The following is a 17,665-nucleotide window of genomic DNA, read 5'->3' as shown; positions in this document are numbered from 1 at the left end:
TCTACTGTATTTCCTGTATCTTTTATTTTTATTTTTTATAACTCTACTACATAATATTTTGCTTTTCCAATTTTCTCACATCGGTAAAAGTATAAATTTAAGAGAAGAATATCATATTACCTAATAAAAAATTATTAATTAAATGAAAAGAATAGAAAATTCATTGTCAATTATCAAATACTTGATTTAAAGCTCAGTCAAGATCAACTTGCCGTATTAGATGGAGGGATGAGGCCCTCTCGCTATACAGGCAGGAATACAATCAATAGTTAAGGGAGAGGCTGTGAGGAGAAGAGGAGAAATAGAAGAACTGCATGCGTTTCACGAGGACGGCCCTGGTGTGAGTCACATTTACCCATGAGGGTCGTCGTTGCTTGGTAGAGAAGACAGCGCCGTCTATCAAACATCTGTTACTTATTCTTCTATCTTGATATTAATAAATGCTGTTTACTTGTGAGCATGAGCAGTGAAATGAAAACACATGATACCCATGTTTACTTCCCAGGTTTTCGTATCCGACAAATATCAGCCGATAAGTTATGAGCCAAAAAGTATCGGAATCAACACTCATTGATTCTAACGTAAACAAATTGATATTAAGAAATTCAAAATATTAGCTAAATAAGACTTAGAACCCAAGACTTCTTCACGAATGCAGAACCCATTTACACCTCCAAATAGAAAGTCATTTTAGGTATGAGCATTTAGACGTAGAAGTGGCATGGAACCGAATTCGAGATATAGATCGGATTTGTTTAAGTTAACGATCCGAGTTCGAACGAATTATGGTTTAGTTAGACAACTCGCGTGAACTTAAGAAGGACCCGAGCGACTTCATCCATCGGGTTTCATTCTTTGGAATCAAGAATTCAGGATAATCAGGATTTGGCAACAATTTGCGAGAGAGCAAAAATAGAGATTCGGGGCTCGGGAAGATCAGAGTACAATCTACTCCTTTTGGTAAGTTTTGGTTTTTTATTCTATTTCGCTTTCTTATTCTTTGTTCTTTATCTTTGATTTCTTTATCTCTGATTTTTTCCTCCCCGATCTTCTTCCTTACTGAAGTGACGGAATATAGATAAATTATTTTCTTCTTTATTTTCTGTTTTTTTTTTGTCACTAATGGAACAATGATTTTTTTATTTTTTATCTGCGACTATCTGGACGGTCCCATTTCTAATCTATGTTCCTGTTGATCATCATTATCCTAAAGAATTTTACTGGCTTCAACTAAAGCTTCAAGTTATTGATGTGGCTGAATTGTTGGTACCTGGTTCTCTTTGCCCAATTTCTTAATATTTTCAGTGCTTGAAATCGAATCTCATTATTTGGTGCCAATGGAAAGTTATGATTCATGTGATGATATTTTGCTCCTTCTGTTGTGTAGTTTGTGGTGCTCCAAAACGAAGATTCAGAACTTACCAACCTGCAGTGGCGAAGAGTGCCAATGATACAGATGTTCGTAAAGCTCAAAAGGCACAGATTCAGAAAGACGAAGCCATCCGGCAATATCTTTCTCTTCTTTGTTGAAAGGTTGTGCCTCCTCATTCCTATTTTTATGACAGAGGAGAAGACAGACATTAATGTGTAACTGGTGATTTATATTCACCCAACTCTTCTTTGTTGTAGATGAGCATTTCCCATTGCAGTGGTGATTGGTGCTGTTGTAATTGCTGATTCTCCACTACAATTATTATATGGTAGCGCCTTGAGGATCGTAAATGGTCAGACAGCAGTGGATTTTTCCCTCCTTGTTTTGTTTTTCATTTCATCCATGGGTTCACGATGTAATGAACTAACTCTCTTTGGAAAGGTTGAAAGCCTGCAGAATTACCAAGGCTTTGGTCTGGTAAGTTGCCGAAGCCAAATTGCTAGGAGATATTCTGTTAAATGGAACCTGAAGTTTGGATGGAACAAAAGTTTCCAGTCAACGAAGAGAAGAGAGGCTTTGGGAGATAGCAAAGACAGGTTTTAAGTCAGGTAGCAAGAAAGACGTTTGCCAAAGTTATATTTTCAGGTGCATCGGATATGATACTCACTGGAGATTTTAGTAGGAGACGAGGTGAACTTTTTTTTTAAAACTATTTTATGTACTTAGTATTTGTATCAAAGCTTTGACCCTCGATTTTATTTTATTTTTTAATATCAGTATTCTAATGTTCTTCTGGTCTCTTTCTTCATCTTTTCTTCAAGAAAACTCCACCTTTTCCTCCTCTTGTTCTTATTTTGCTTCTTCTTTGCACCAAAGTAGTTTCCATGGATTTTGATTTCTTTCATTGTCTGTGTCCAACTTAAAAACACAAAAAAACTGCCCCAACCAATGGAGAATGCACACCATGGATAAAGAATCCAGATCCTCTTCAAAGATTCCAACATGTAAGTAAGTGCAAGCTAGGGGTGACCTCGAATCGAGGTTGTTCGCAAGCAGCTCGATTTGATTTGATTTGATTTATTTTGATCTCAAATTGAATTCGAGATTGAGTTCGGACTCGTTTAAGTTAACGAACCAAGCTCAAGTAAACCATAGTTCGGTTTAGAAACTTGCGTACCGGCTCATTAACTTAACGACGGCCCGAAAAAAATCAGTGATGCAGGATATATACAATAGGCAACAACAACTTCAAGCTCAGGAATCAAAGAAATGGGATTTGGTTGAAATGATTTCTCTATGAGAATAGAGTTGTATTTCTATTATTGTGAAGGTCAAAATGGCCTTTCGGGAGGTCCTTCAACTTATTAAATAGAGTAATTCCCAATATATATATATACAGGATTCCAACTATATAGATTTAGTTAAATTATAACCAAATCCTAAAGTTGGAGCTCGAACTTGAACTTAGTTAAAATTATTGAACTGGAGTTTGATTACAATTTTAGGCTCGAAGTTGGGCTGGGCTAGGCTCGAACTCGGGTTCTAAATATTTAAATAAATCCAGCTCTAACATAAACAGGTTCGGGCTCGATTCAATGCCACCCTTGCAGAGTTGTGCTAACCCAGTGTGAATCTTTCAACAAGTAGAGAACAGAATAGTACAACTGCAGCTTCCAAGACTGCAGTTGTATGAAAAGCATAATCTCTTGAAAAATTCTTGGACCGACCTTCCCATTAAGGAACCTACTTACATGCAGCAGCAACTTCTGTGAGCTGTGTTCCGTTTGAGTGAACAAGATGAGATATCTTTCCTCTTGCATTTTCTCCATGTATCTTCTCAGATACGGTCACCATAACAGCTGTTCCTGTTCGAGGGTATGACCTTCCACTACTAACCACAAGGTCCTTGATGGCCTGCGTAAGTTCTTTATCTTTCTAAGAGTCTCCACAGTGACATGTAAACCTGGTTCAACCGAGTAAATCAATTGTTCAGGTCATGCACAGACAGTGAATACAATTTTGCTGGTTAGAGAACTGAGCAAAAGCATGAAGCAAACTTGGAAGCTTTATTATACAGTAAAAAGTATTCAAACAAAAGGGAAGCATCAAAATGTACCGTTTGAATTCTATTGTTCATCTAATTGCTGCACTGGAAGTGGGCCGATCACCTAAGTTTTCTTTTTCTTCTTATAGTTGTCAAAAAGAAGAAAAAAAATGGAGACATTTTGTCAAGTTGTGCCTGCCATCCTCATGACGAGGACATGCTGATCTTCTCTTCATCCTTCCAATTTTATTTGGTGTCTCTGGAAAGACCTGGCATGCTCATGATTCTAGGATTAAGGGTTTTCTTAAGGGTGAGACCGTCCACTTTTGCAGATTTGCCTATTCATATAAATATTTAAGATTCCTCTTCCTTCAACAAATAAAATTTGTTTTGGAAGTCACAGCTGTACTTACGGAATTGCCAGTAGTGCTTTGGGTTTGTGGGGTCATTGATCGTCTCCTCTGCTGCAGGTCTGATTGTATATTCTTCTTTAAGGGCCAACAAGTCCTGATCACTCAACAAGCGTTCCGAATTTAACCTTAACCTTTACTGTTTTTGTTGGACCTGCAATATAAAGAATAGGAACCATGTGGAAACATAGTGAACCAATACCTGGACAGGAAAAATTGCCCACATGGACGGGGCGTTAAAGTGCTGCCGCAGGATAAAATAAGGAACATCAGGAATGCAGCGAGAGGGTGGTATCTCATCCGATCCTACCACCGTCTTGTAGAAGCGCTCCCTCCGTTCTGCATCTTCTTCCCACCAAGCTCGCATTGTCAAGCAGTCATGGCATGATGGAGCACACCCCTAAAATTTTTCACCAGGTCTACTTCAGTTTTCTAATCCATTTTGGATTTACTGAAAGACCCGAGAAGAAAGGTACTGCCTCAAAAAATCATCAGTTTTATTCACATCAGTTAAACACAGGATAAACCCCTCAGCATGTTGTACAAGTCTTGACAAAATTCACAAGCTAAGTGTTTTACGAGACCTCTGAAATCTTGGAAACTACAAAACCTATCCCAAAACCTCTATCCATTACAGGCTTCAGTAGTAAAATCTTACAGTCATGTAGCTCTAATTAGATGGAATACCAAACTCAGTCTGGCTCACTTGGCATTCTCTGAATCCGTAAGCCTATTAATCCCAACTCTTGCATAACCTGGAAGGTCATAACTGAAGCAAATTTAACATCCTAACTTGGCTTTGCAATTGGTTTTAAGAAGAGACTCTGAAAGAACATACCGGGTGACACATGAAGGTATGAGACCAAGGTCTTCTCCACAGGCTAACATAGCTGATGAATTTAAGAGAACAGGTAGATTCTTCAGTGCATTTTGGCGCCAGAGGGCATCTAATCATAGTACGATCGCTTCAAAACATTTTTGCTGCATCACGGAAAAGCTTGTAAGGAAACATGAAATAATCTTTATCTAAGAAATATAAATGACTAAAATGAACAATATGTATAACAGTAGAGTGGTCCAAGTGACAGCATGGAGGTACCTATTAAAGCTGGATGTATCTTCCATATTAAAACGTGGATAAAATTTCCTCGCATCTTCTGGATCTCTTATGAGGACAACATTCTGCTTAAGCATACAGAAGTATCTGCCATATTAGATCAGTGCCTCAGAAGCAGCCAGAGGGAAGAGGAAAAATTTACATTTTTTTATTGTATATAACAACATAAACAACCTTTAGAAGATCAAAGAGCTCCTTCTGTATTTTGTCCTCTTTGTCTGCCCATAATAATCGATCAGGACATGATTTAAGCTTGGAAACAATTTTCTTCTCTGTGTCAGTCCTCCTTAAACTATAAAAGCCAAAACCCATCAGTTGATAAACAAACCAGTGCAGCTTTATTAGTACTAAATATTGCAATCAGACTGATGAGTTCGAAAGAGAATCTAATATAGAATCTTTTTCAACTGTTAGTAAACAGACAGGAAAAAACCGGATATGAATAAGCTTCCTAGTTTGGAGAATCACAATAAAGAACTACTGAAACCACCTTATAAAATAGATATAATGCAGAACAAGGTATTAGTTTCTAAAGACATGTTTGGAACCATGGTCCTAACCTTGTAGCACTGCTTCTGATACTCATCAAAGAAAACTGAAGCAATAACAGCCCAAAGCACACCAAACTTATCCTGTAGGAACATATGCACAAACAATTGGCATTATATATGCTGCTCAACAAAGAAAGAATGTCACAGGCAAGCCGCAATAAACATCACATATATCAAGGTACTATTATGAAAATGGGATATGAGAGAAAACCAGTAACATTTGTAGCCGAACATATGGATGACTTAAACAATCAAAGTCCCATATTCCCTCCCTCTTAAGCTCTTCCTACAAAGGTTTGTTTCCCATAGAATTAGTGCATGTCAAAAGAAACTCTTATTAAGAAATTACAGTTTTAACTTTATGACTTTTCAAACTTGTTACATTATATACAAATTAAGAGTGGTCCTCAAAATAGTGATGCTCTCTAATGGCTCAAAATATGTTGCTGAAACCAAAACTAGAGTATTTATACTGAAATCCTCTGTTTGGGACAGAGAACTAGTTCACTATGCCTACATGACTCAGAGCTATGGATAGTCGAAACTTTCCAATTAAACCTGCAATAGCATGTTCCGGAAGCTCCCAGATCCTAAAGAAACCCAATATATGATCTATTCTATAAGCTGTGAAATACTTTGCCATCTGTTGGTTCAATAATATGTGAGTTAAACAAATTTTTGAACAGGAGAAAAGTTATGCATACAAATGCAATAAAGGAAGGAATGTAACATACCTGGGTCAAACGAGCACGCCACCAAGCATATTTATCTTTTGACATTTCTTCCCAATTGTAAGTGGGGAGACCCCAATTTTGCCCATTTTCATCAAAATAATCTGGTGGAGCCCCAGTAGCTGTATTCATCCGAAATAGGTTAGGGTACACCTATGTATCTGGGCTATTCCTGTCTACTCCAATTGGTAGGTCACCTTATAAGACTACTTTCTTCTTTCTTGCATAAGTAGCAGCTTCTGACAACTGGTCAAGTAAGCAAAACCCATCAAAAGAATGATGACTTAAAAAGAAGAAGCCAGTGATATGAGGTGTCTACTCACTTGTAGATGCAATTGATACTGAATGTAATAATGAAAGCATACTATGTCATACTGCAAAGTACCCTCTGACACAAGCTTCTCAAGCTGCAGCCATTCATTAATGAAGAGGTCAAGTAATCGACAAGTAAATAAATATGCTCATAGTCATTGGATAATAGAGATTGAAGATAAGCTCACCTTTTCTTTTGAGTAATGAGCAAAACGACCCCATTGAGTGTGGTCAGATGTTTCAAAAAAATCACGCAAGAAACAGAATGCTGCATAAGGTTTTAGCCATTCCTGTGCACCAAATTTTGAAGAATTAGTTAGGTGTTTGATCTTCATGTGTTAATGTTTGACAAAACAACAGGATCCCAAATCAGGTGACAAGTGAAATTGAAAAATATAATATTACGAAAATCGGGATAATCTGATGAAAATATGATAGAGGTACCTCATTCTCAGAGAGGAATTTCTGGAAGGAACTGGAAGCAAGTACTTTGTCTTTATCTATAGAGAATTTTTTTCTGGCAATTGAAAGCTTTGCTGCCATAGTTGCCTCGTAATCTACATCCTGAAGACTCATTGATAAACAGAAGTACGTCAATACATAGACTTGCACTCTGTTTAATATTAACGAACATAATTTGGTCACAGTGCATATTATGTCTACCAACAACATTAAGAGGAACCCTCTTTAACTCATGACCAAAGGCCTTTAGCTGGCTATGTTTAGTTGATGAGAACTAAATTATGAATTACTTCAAGTTGAATAAAAGCTGTATTTTTATTTTTCTATTTACTTATTTGTTCACTTGCATCATGGGTCAAAGAAGAAGCCACTTTCCCTTTCCAGCCAGGCGTTCTTTTTCCTTTGAAATCTCTTGCTGTAAAATAGACAAAGGTAAATGCAGTACAGACTTATGAGCAGTAGCATGTAAAGAAAAGAGCAGCATAAGTAATTATTTTTCTTGGAATTAAGTTTGAAAAATCAGCACCTTAATATCTTCGGGAATATTTTTTTAAAGTGCTTTTACTCTCAAACACAAGGGATGCAACACAAATACAGAAAGCAAGCTGTTGGTACACAAGTATAACTTTAAGGCATAAGTCAAACCTAAACTTAACGGTTCACAACGTTGAAGAGTAATATAGGTTACTTAAGTTTAAATAAAAATAGAAACACAATTGTGGTCACAATTACCTGTAAGGATACGAGTCCCATCACATCCCATGTACAGAAGTATCATTAACTGGTAGAAGCTGAACCAAATGAAAGCCTGACTCAACTGCCCAGTCCACAAGCAACTTCAGATCAAGAAACTCCCCAACTCCCAGGTCGTTATCTGACCTAACAGAGAACATGGGAATAGCCACACCAGCACCTCTCCATGGTTTTTCCTGTCAAAAACAATATTACCCCCTTAAAAGTAGCACTTTTATTCAAATTCAGTATAAAGTATGGAAATGTATACCATATTGTTTTTCTGAACATTTATTACTCATAAATGCACCCAAATAACCCATTATCTCTGAAAGTTGAAACCAAGACCTCACATTAAGAATATCCCGTGTAGCCATTTCTTTAGTACACAAGGGGGTCAATAATAGGTACATATTAGGTACATGATCAGTAGGCTAGGAGGTCAAGTCATGGGTCTAGGGTAGTCCTTTGAGGTGTTTCTATAATTATTTGAGAGGTATTTTTATAACTATTTTAAAGATGGACTAGATTATAAATTTGAAAATTTTCATGAATAGAAAGGAGATGACACCCTGGATGGAAGAAGTCCAGAAATTGCAACCAAAAGCTCATCCTTGAAAGATGTTGGTTTCCCTCAAAGAAACTGGTTAGGAGGACAATTCCCCTCAAAGTGAATCAATCTGGTGCTTTTGTTCACTGCTTATCGCCACAATTTTTCATATTCTATCAAATTTTCACCAATTTCACTCAAATATACAAAATCCCAAAAAATAGCCACAACAACACCATTGAAAGAAGAAGCCTGCTAAAATTGTATCAGACTAACAAAACCATGAGAGAATCCAGATTTATAGCTTATTATTTGATTATCATGTACTTTACCTGAAAAGAGCCATCAGACACAGAAATGTATCTTGGCAAGCTATTTGCTGCTGGTTCAATAGATAGCTCCCTATTGGGGCCTGGTTCCAACGAAGCATTACCTGTGTTGTCATATAGACAGTACTTATATGTGCAATCTATTGTTAAGAAAACCAAGGAAATGCAATTTGAGCTCTTAGAAAGATATGGAAAATAAATCCTATAATTGAAACTTAAGAACTGCTTGCTGCAGATACTAACAAAAAAGAAGCTCATGCACAAATCCACTATAATTCACTGGTCTTCTTGTTTGGAAAATCACTTTGGTGTACTAGAGTGCCCCCAGATCAGGGTAGCAAATGTTTAAGCAACATAGGACAGAAATACGTAACTGAAGAAGACAGTAAAGCATAACTAAACTTTTTTCCCATGTTGTTAGGGGCTAGCTCCCCTGAGATTGTTTCTCGTTGTTCTCTCTCTTAATAAGATCAACTTTCAGAAAAAAAAAAACTGAAACTTTTTCCCATAATATTCAAATTACTTCAACATAAATTTCTAGACTCTATCTCATAAACCAATATTCATAATTCTTACTCTGAGGTCTTCTCCTCTGATAACATATGTTCTTAAGATCAATCACAAAGACTTTGCTAAAGACTATCCTAATTCAGTCTTGAACAGGTTGTTGTCTAAATAATATTCCCCTTCAGTTTAAGCAAGTAGCAACATAAATAACTGCCTTCATCCATGGGAAATTAAAGCAGGCCTGCCAAAAGCATTAGTCTTAAGGTGTCCTTTCTACTTCTGTACAAGTTAATACTTCTTGCTGTACGTCCATGTAATGTCCACAACGCAGACCAATTTTCAACTTCCAGACCAATAGGAACAATAGTAAGGTTGCCTCATATGGAGAACTACATGAGCAGTTGCCATAAACATGTCATTCTAATTTAACAGGAACAATCCCCGATGTATTTGACTGTCTGCAAGGTAATTGAAACACATGCGACGATCTCTTTTTCAGGAAAGCAAACAATCACCTAACAGAATACCTTTCAAATGTTGTATATAGATAAAAAAGGATCGACAAATCCATGAGTGTTTTGCATCAAGATTAGAGACACTCTGGATTTTGTTTAGTGGACCTTCATTATGTTTCATTTACAAAAGGTCCGTAGATAGAAGGTTGATCATCTAACTCTTTGAGGTTCATGCAAATTTGATGCAGAATAGTTCCCATGCGTGTCCAGTAGTTTCCTTCTTCCTTCATAGAATCACCACACCTCCCCATTCTTAATTCATCAATTAGAAAATGTAACTGTTAAAGATGCATCAGCATGTACATTTTCCAAAGTAATGCAGACCCTCCAACATCCGTTATTTGTGAAGAGAAAATTGTCTTAACAGAAAATTGACTACTTCGACTTTTCAATAAATACATAATCCCAATGCCAACAATTCAAATATCGGCTTTTCTTTCATCCATTAATAAAAAGAGCACCAGAATAATAAAACATACAATTACAAAAATTTATCTTGTGATCGTCCAGAAACAACACAAGATGATTAACTTTACCCGCCAAAGATCATGAAGCTCCAGCACCTCTCCTTCTTGAATGCCATTAGGAAGAGATATCTTTCGCTTATTGCCAGCTTCCCATCTCAAAACATTTTGACCGCCATCCACTAAATAGTAACTGTACTCACAACTGAATCCTTTTGGGACTGCAATTCTACCGCACCAAATAAGTTCTTCACCTTGATGGAATGGGAACAAAGGGAGACCCTTCTTCACATTCCAAGAACCAAGCAATGGTTCTGAGCCTGAAACTTGAATACTTTGCCCCCATTGAGTGTAGTAAGGCAATCTGATTTAAGTTGACCATTTTTAGGGACTTCTTCACAGAAATCGGCCCACCCATTTTAGGGAAATCTAAACAAAGCTAAAGACTATAGAAGTAGTCGTAAAGAGAAGAACTGATTAGAGCACACCCAAAGTACTCAAAATTTTCAAAGAGATTTTAAGAATGAAATGACACGATATGGAAATCTGCAACACATCACTGCAGTCAATAAGAGATGGAACCGTCTCACACTTGATAGCCAAAATATCTCAATTAGATCCAATAGATTTTTTCAATGAGATTTCTAATAGAGTAAATATTGCTTGAAGAGGAAAAAAGAGCTCACTGAGGCGGGTGTTTGTTTTCAATGAAGAAACAAAAAAATCATTTGTCAATATAAGAAGATCACATCTCTGGGTCTTCCTTCTTCATTTATTTGTTTGGCTGCATGAAAAATGATCGATAAGAGAGTAACAGTCGGCGACCTGGACAGAGGTGCCTCGGGATTCTTGTGGCAACTTCCTGTATCTTTTTGAGTTTCTACTTTCCTGCTTCTTGGTTCGATTCATAAAAACATAACCACTCTCACCAGCTTCCATGTTTCAATCGCTGGGCCCTTGGGACGCTTTTCGTGGTTTCTCTAAAAGTCACTTTGAATCTCGTCTAACCAACTTTAGCTCACTTGCTTCATTGTATTTATAGTTTACAATAATATCATTATCTTTATTTTTATTATTATAAAAATAATATCATTTTATTTAATAAATGAATACATGAGATAAAAGAAGATTTGAAAAATACCCGGTTGGCCAAGATAAAGCGTGTCCAGCCTTGTAGGTTTGTTAGTTGAGACTTGACGAGCGCTCGACGAAACCTCCAATCGGGCAACCTCTCCTTCAAAACGGAAATAAGGTGACGCCCATCTCTCGTCTGCCTCTCCCGGATAGCGCGAACATACAAACATTTTTCTCGACTCATTAGAGATTCCTTTTTCCCGGAAAGCAGGTTGGGATCTGTTTCAATCCTTCTCTGTTCGCAGCCGAGTGTAACCCTTTGGTTTGTTTTCGCGAGGAAAAATTAGCAGGTTTGTACTGGCTGTTTGACATCTTATGGTGTTCAATTTCATTTTCTTGGCTCATTGCTGCTGTAATTCTTTTAAATTTTATTTTTTCAAATGATTAGTGTCAAAGGAGTAGTTATTTAATTTTTAGTATCTCTTCGAAAATTCTGTTGGCAAGAATCTCAAGATCTCCGTCATGTTTTTTACCGAATATAAGACCACAACAATTTTTACTTCCCACCTCAGAGTCGGGAGATGGCATCCCGCCTCTTGATTCAATTTCTAGTGATGCTATGGATGTTATTGTCAAATGGTTTTTCTCATTCATAAATTTGACCCCTGCTCCGTTTCATGACGCAGTTGAGGCTTTTTGCGGATCGCGTTCCCTACAGACAGCAAGATGGTTTCATTCGAGATGAATGACCGGAAAAGTAATGCCCATTTTTTATATTTTATTATTTTACTCTACTTTCCTATGATACAAGAATAACCTGTATATTTGCATGGATACTTATTAACGAGTGGGATAATGTACATGTAGTCTCGTGCATAAAGAACAAAGGAAGATTTGTGTACAATCTTTATAAGTAACTTAAGAATTTGTGCACAATATTTATACTGGTATAAATTGTTTTTTACCCTTGAAACTAGAGTTTTTGGAAGGATAGATCTTTTGGAGATAGTAATTTAAGAATTTGTGCACAATCTTTTGAGAGAACCCTTACGGAAACCAGTCAATGAAGCTCTTAAACTGATCAACGGCAACAACAACAGAGAACATATAATCTCATCCACTTATAGTTTGAACTCTCGGTTCATGAAGAAGCAAAAAAGTAGAGACTGATAATATGCATGAGGAGAAGAGTATAAGAACTCTGATATTTTATCCTTCTCAACTCCAAGCACGTTCTTAAAACTTCAAATAGTGAACAAAAAATAACCAAGACAGTGGAGAAACAACTTATATGAATTGAGAAAAACACCTTTTTCATATTGGTAACCCTTTCATGCATCCGTTGATCAACCGAGCAGAGAAAAAACACAAATCGTTTCAATCATAGCTCTGATACCATGTTGATTTTCTGAATTCCATAAATAACAATCTTAGATTAAAGGAGAGAAGGAAGAAGGAGAAGAAGAAAGAAAAGAGAAGGGAGAAGAGAAGAAGAGAGAAGGGAGAAGAGACATCAAGGAGAAGAGGAGAGATATGAGTGCATGTGAGGGAAAGAAAAGAGGAAGAAGAATAGGGTTGTGGAGTTATCCAAATCCTCCCCCTTAAGCTTTATTTATAGATGCCAAAAGTATCAATATTACAAATATACCCATCACCCTAGTAAGAGTAAATAAGAGACAAAAAAAATAAGCTCATTACATCAATGACACCCCAACTTATTCATATCTTCCAACAAATTGGATTTCTTTTTAAGTAATCTATTCAGGCACCCTCCTTCAACATATAAAATTTCATGCTTACTTCATGTCTCAGCTAGACTCGAACAAAAATTTTCTTGGATCAGTTTGAAGGAATCGACTTCTGGTAATTGAAGGAAAAGCAAAAAATGGGTTGCTGTTGTACAAATTATGATAGTTGGGTTTCTTCAGAAATCCCAAGACCTGTAAGATGTGTATGACAGAAATTAGAAAATGGTCATCTTCTTTATTTTAACCTTGTTAGAGTTAAAATAATCTTCATTATTTTAACCTTGTCCAACTACAGAGTGAAGCTTCATTAAAAAAAAAAATTCCCTCCTTTGATTTATCATATAGAGTTTTATTATTTAACCTTTTCTGACTCTTAAATACCTCCCTTATGACCATTGTCTTTCACTTACAACCAAGTCCTTTTTCACCTGGTCTCTTACCTCTGTGTGTATCTCTCTCTCTCCCTTCATTTCCTCTGTTTACTTATGGTAATGTGGCAAGATATATGTTTCTTATAGCGTCTTTCCTATTTGTTGGTCTTGTCCTATCGGCCTCTATCTCTGTCTCTCTATCTTCATTTCATCAGTGTACTTATGGCAAGATAGTTCTTTCCTACATCTCTCCTTTCTACCTGGGTCTCCTGTTTCATTGCATCTGCAATCAGCTCTGCGTTCAACTGATGTATTTCCTGCATACCATGATTGTTTCTGCAGCAGGTATTTTTACAAGGGAGCTGAGAACCAGTAATCTGAGATTTTGGGACTTTTTTCTCATCAAGAGCAGCATGATGTGGAAAAGTTTAGGTCCAATTTGATCAATGAATCTAGCAAAATTTTCTTACCAAAGAAAATATGTTATTTTTTTCAGAATTAAAGGAAGTAAAAAAGCATCTGAAACAATTCAGTTTAGAGACATGCTCCTTAATTTACCAAAAATTAAGTGTAAGTTTGATTTTAGGAGGATTACGATCTTTTGCTCTTTACATTGTGTTGTGAAAACACATATCCTTGTCTGACACTGTTGCCATTTTTCCTGCTTGTGCGCTGCTGCTTCTTGCTGATGATTTGAAGCCTTGTCTAACTAATTTTATGGTGTTTTATCTGAAATGTTGGGTGTTTTCTAACATTGGATATCTAATGTTTAAACAGAAATTGGACTTGGATTGACGAGCTTTGGGATATTTTTCTCATTCCTGGGGATTATTTTCTTCTTCGACAAAGGACTTCTTGCTATGGGGAATGTAAGTAGCCCGTTAGACTTAGCGCATGTATATTTTTTTGGTTTCTTATTCTTTTATTTTGCTTCTTGCCTGTTTTGTGCACATCTTAACAATGCCTTATTTTGTGGTACTTAATCAGATCCTCTTCTTGTCAGGGGTGATGTTAACCATTGGACTAAAATCTACCATGCAATTCTTCATGAAACGCCAACACTACAAGGTCAAACGAATTTAGTGTTCCTACTGTGTTTATTTCTTTGTTAATTTTTCTCCTTTCTAATGAGTGCTCCTTTGGACAGGGTACGATTTCTTTTGGGTTGGGCTTCTTTCTGGTTCTTGTAGGGTGGCCTGTTATTGGCATGATTTTGGAGGCATATGGGTTTATTATACTGTTCAGGTCTGTAAATTTATTTTCTTTTTCTTGAGTTTTTGTGTGGTTTAAATTTTTTTAGTAATCTTGTCTATTCCTAATGCGAGAGGTCTGTTGGACAGTGGCTTCTGGCCTACATTGGCTGTGTTTCTGCAGAGGATTCCTATTCTTGGTTGGATTTTCCAGCAGCCTTTTGTCACCTCCGTAAGTGGTTTTTTACTTTTGTGTGTGTGTTTTTTCTTAAATATTTAGTAAACTGTGGTTGTTTATTATTACTATCTTTTGTTGCAGTTCTTCGATCGCTACAGAACCAAGAGGGTTCCTGTGTGAAGAATAAAAATTGTATCAAGCTACGTGTGGACAATCTGTCTAAAAACTGAATGGAGACAGGAGCTATGCGTTAGCTCTTTTGTGATAAAAAACTAGTGTGTAGGTAGATTTGTATAATTCAAGCTGCCCCTTTTTTCTGTGGGATTATGCCGTCAATTTGATTGGTGCTACATGCCAGCCTGCTCATAAGCAATCTTCCTTTTAGGAGGAGAGGCCATCAGGTGGACCATTTCTCTCTGTCAAGAAATTTCCCTTTGTTCCTTTACTGGTAAATATAGAATAACGCAAACATGAAACGGTGCTTCCAACAACAAGCGTACAGGAGAAGAGCGAAGTGATGCAATATCGTGATTACTTGTCATTGTCTTGAATCTCATTCAGCTGCAATTGATATTTGGATGTTTGTGAATAGGGCTGCTTTACCTGGAGTCACTACCCATTTCATTGAGATTTTTCGAAAAGAAAAAATTAGGCACAAGTTTGCTAGACTTGATCCAATCTTCTTTTACCCTCCTTTCCAGATCTTTATGTGAACAATGATAAAATTGTCTGCTTGTGTAAATATGGAAAATTAACCGTTAGTCGCGAGTAACGGGGCGATGAACAGTGTGCGCAAATTAGCAGGCACCAAAGAAAGAAACGACCCGTAGACAGTTATCTGTTGGCCATTCCAAAGCGTTGTGAAACTGAAAATGTTAAGAGGGCACTTTTGTGAAAAATACCGGCGAACTCTCCCCGGTCATCCCTGGAACTGGTATCAGTATTCCACTGTCTCTGAGCTGAGGCAGAAAGGGGAAACAGGACAATGTCATTCTCTTCCTCATTCCCGATTCCTCCTCTGCTAGTTCCGTGCAACGAAACCCAAATGCATCTTTTTAGCCAGTTCTCGGAGAAATTTCTCTGGGACATCCTGGTTTCCTGCCACGCCTCCTAGTTTTTCTCCTCCCAAAACATTCAAATGCTACTCCCAGAAACAATCGACTGAAGAATTCGAAAGGCTTTTCTCCAAACTTAATCAGGTTTCCATGAAAAGAGAACCAGGTAGAGGATTCGAAATTTCTTCTCTTGAATTTGAATATTTTTGCTCTAAGCTTTCTTTATCCACGTTTTAAGATTGACTGGTTTCTGCATCTCAGAAAGTCTTTCAAGTTCAGTTCTTCTGGTTGCCGGCACCACGGTATGAATTTCTTGTGGCATGCTGAAGCATTCCTTGCATGTTCATCTTTAGAGTACGGTTTCTGTATACTCACTGCCGATGTTAATCTGAATTGCTTGTGCAATCAAAGACACTGGTAGTTCATGAGTTCTATGCATCGTTACAAGCTTAATTGGTCTTACAACAGGTCGTGGCTGAGACAATCATTCCTGCCGCCATGGAATTTTATAAATTCATTACAGGCACTATTGCGTAATTGTATAGTGCAAATTAACAGAGACGGATGAAGTAATTGTATTTCTTTTTGAAAGTTTAACCACAATTATTGGACTTGGTTAACTTTCAAAAAACTCTTTATGGGTTACTCATGTAAATAGGTATTGTTTGCAATAGCATTGTCATTGTGCCTTTTAAAAGTCATCAAATGTTAACCCATGGTTCACTTCATCGTGGTAGGTGATGCAGCAAAAATTCTTGAACTTTATTCCTGGTAAAATGTGACCAAATTTATGAGCATTGTGCGAAACACGGCGGGAGCGGGATTCGAACACACCACTAACCTGCTCTGATACCATATTGAAACCATTTGCACTAACTACGCATAAGAGGGGCGAAACCGAATGTGGATTTTATGTCTCAATACATACTTCCTTAAACATTGGGCTAGGACAATATTTGCTTAGTTTGTTGAGTTTGGTTTTATTACTTATAAATGTTCTTTTCCTAACTAGTGCTACCTATTCATGCAGATCTTGATGTACACTGCCAATAATTTTTCACATTTCTTCAAAATGAAAAATAATGATTGTCATAACACATAGAAATTCATTGTTCTCGATCTAGAGTAATGATTTGATATTGACACTGTATGATTTGATACTGATAAACACAAATTTATAGTTTACCAAACAAATGAGTTACATTCTTGTGCTCTGCGCTAAGCTTCCAAATTGCAACTTGCAAGTCTAGTCCCAGTCTAGGTATGAGAAGGAGAATGGAAGTGACCAAAATATTTAGACCAAGTTAGCAAGTACTAAGTATCTCTTGTATCTTTTGTTCAATCGTGCTCAACTTATAACATACTGATCATTCAATAACTATAGCTTCAGATCTACAAATGAAAAGCAATATGCCTGTACTCTTTCAAAAAGAATAACCATTTCTATGCATTAATATAGCAGGTTGAAGAAGGAATTTATGCGCTTGGAAGTATCTAGTGGTAGTTGATTCTTTTCATACCATTAACAATGGGGCTTTGTTCAGGTGTCAATGGCCATGCGAACTCTAGGCAAAGTTGGGGTTCAAGTTGCTTGGTAAGCTAGCATTCCAGGTCCTCTTTTGTATGTTCTCCATTGCTTTCCCTCTATGTTGCCATGAAATGTTTGGCCTTTTAAATATAGTAACTTGTGACTTTCCTGTCTTTTAAGTGCAGCTGGTCATACATATTTATACACTCTGCTCTTCTAGTAGCTTATGTAGAGAAATCTAACAAAAGAAAGATGAATGATTGAATGATAAATTACAAACTTCCTCTTATCAAAAGTTAATAAATTAAGTCAAAATAATAACAAAGATGATACAATGTCATTGAATAAGAGATCACTATAAGAAACTCAAAGCAATACCAAATAAATAGAATTGTCAAAATAAAGATTGATCATCATTTGACTTG

The 17,665-nt window shown here is 36.8% G+C and overlaps 1 protein-coding gene, 1 long non-coding RNA gene, 1 other non-coding gene and 1 pseudogene across 3 annotated transcripts; 2 read left to right on the top strand and 2 right to left on the bottom strand.

The window, feature by feature from the left end:
* Positions 1 to 678: 678 nt before the first annotated feature.
* LOC137959061 (uncharacterized) lies at positions 679 to 2,142 on the top strand. The gene is made up of 3 exons (XR_011114035.1): positions 679 to 960; positions 1,388 to 1,533; positions 1,630 to 2,142. It is a non-coding gene; the product is annotated as an uncharacterized lncRNA (long non-coding RNA).
* Positions 2,143 to 2,829: 687 nt separating this feature from the next.
* Positions 2,830 to 11,414, bottom strand: LOC137958619 (4-alpha-glucanotransferase DPE2-like; annotated as a pseudogene).
* LOC137960665 (U6 spliceosomal RNA) lies at positions 3,583 to 3,685 on the bottom strand. Its single transcript, XR_011114217.1, has one exon. It is a non-coding gene; the product is annotated as a U6 spliceosomal RNA (small nuclear RNA).
* On the top strand, positions 11,288 to 15,074 carry LOC137959087 (vesicle transport protein GOT1-like). The gene is made up of 8 exons (XM_068806385.1): positions 11,288 to 11,348; positions 11,442 to 11,520; positions 11,857 to 11,927; positions 14,067 to 14,158; positions 14,277 to 14,357; positions 14,437 to 14,534; positions 14,630 to 14,711; positions 14,799 to 15,074. The coding sequence occupies exons 3-8, from the start codon at positions 11,897 to 11,899 to the stop codon at positions 14,835 to 14,837; spliced, it is 423 nt and encodes a 140-aa protein (XP_068662486.1). The 5' UTR covers positions 11,288 to 11,348; positions 11,442 to 11,520; positions 11,857 to 11,896; the 3' UTR covers positions 14,838 to 15,074.
* The last annotated feature ends 2,591 nt before the right edge of the window (positions 15,075 to 17,665 follow it).

Source organism: Aristolochia californica, unplaced genomic scaffold (genome assembly GCF_029961685.1).
Source record: "Aristolochia californica isolate CCGP_79_NKW_82.1479 unplaced genomic scaffold, dmAriCali1.0.hap1 SCAF_3, whole genome shotgun sequence".
Classification (NCBI taxonomy): domain Eukaryota; kingdom Viridiplantae; phylum Streptophyta; class Magnoliopsida; order Piperales; family Aristolochiaceae; genus Aristolochia; species Aristolochia californica.
This window is presented reverse-complemented; position numbering and strand designations above follow the sequence as displayed.

What these genes read in the sequence shown, in the direction of transcription:
- LOC137959087 (XM_068806385.1), top strand. Translation starts at nt 11,897, where the DNA reads ATGGTTTCATTCGAGATGAATGACCGGAAAA. An exon ending in CGAGATGAATGACCGGAAAA is followed by an intron (nt 11,928 to 14,066) that starts GTAATGCCCATT and finishes ATGTTTAAACAG; the next exon opens with AAATTGGACTTGGATTGACG. An exon ending in TGAAACGCCAACACTACAAG is followed by an intron (nt 14,358 to 14,436) that starts GTCAAACGAATT and finishes TCCTTTGGACAG; the next exon opens with GGTACGATTTCTTTTGGGTT.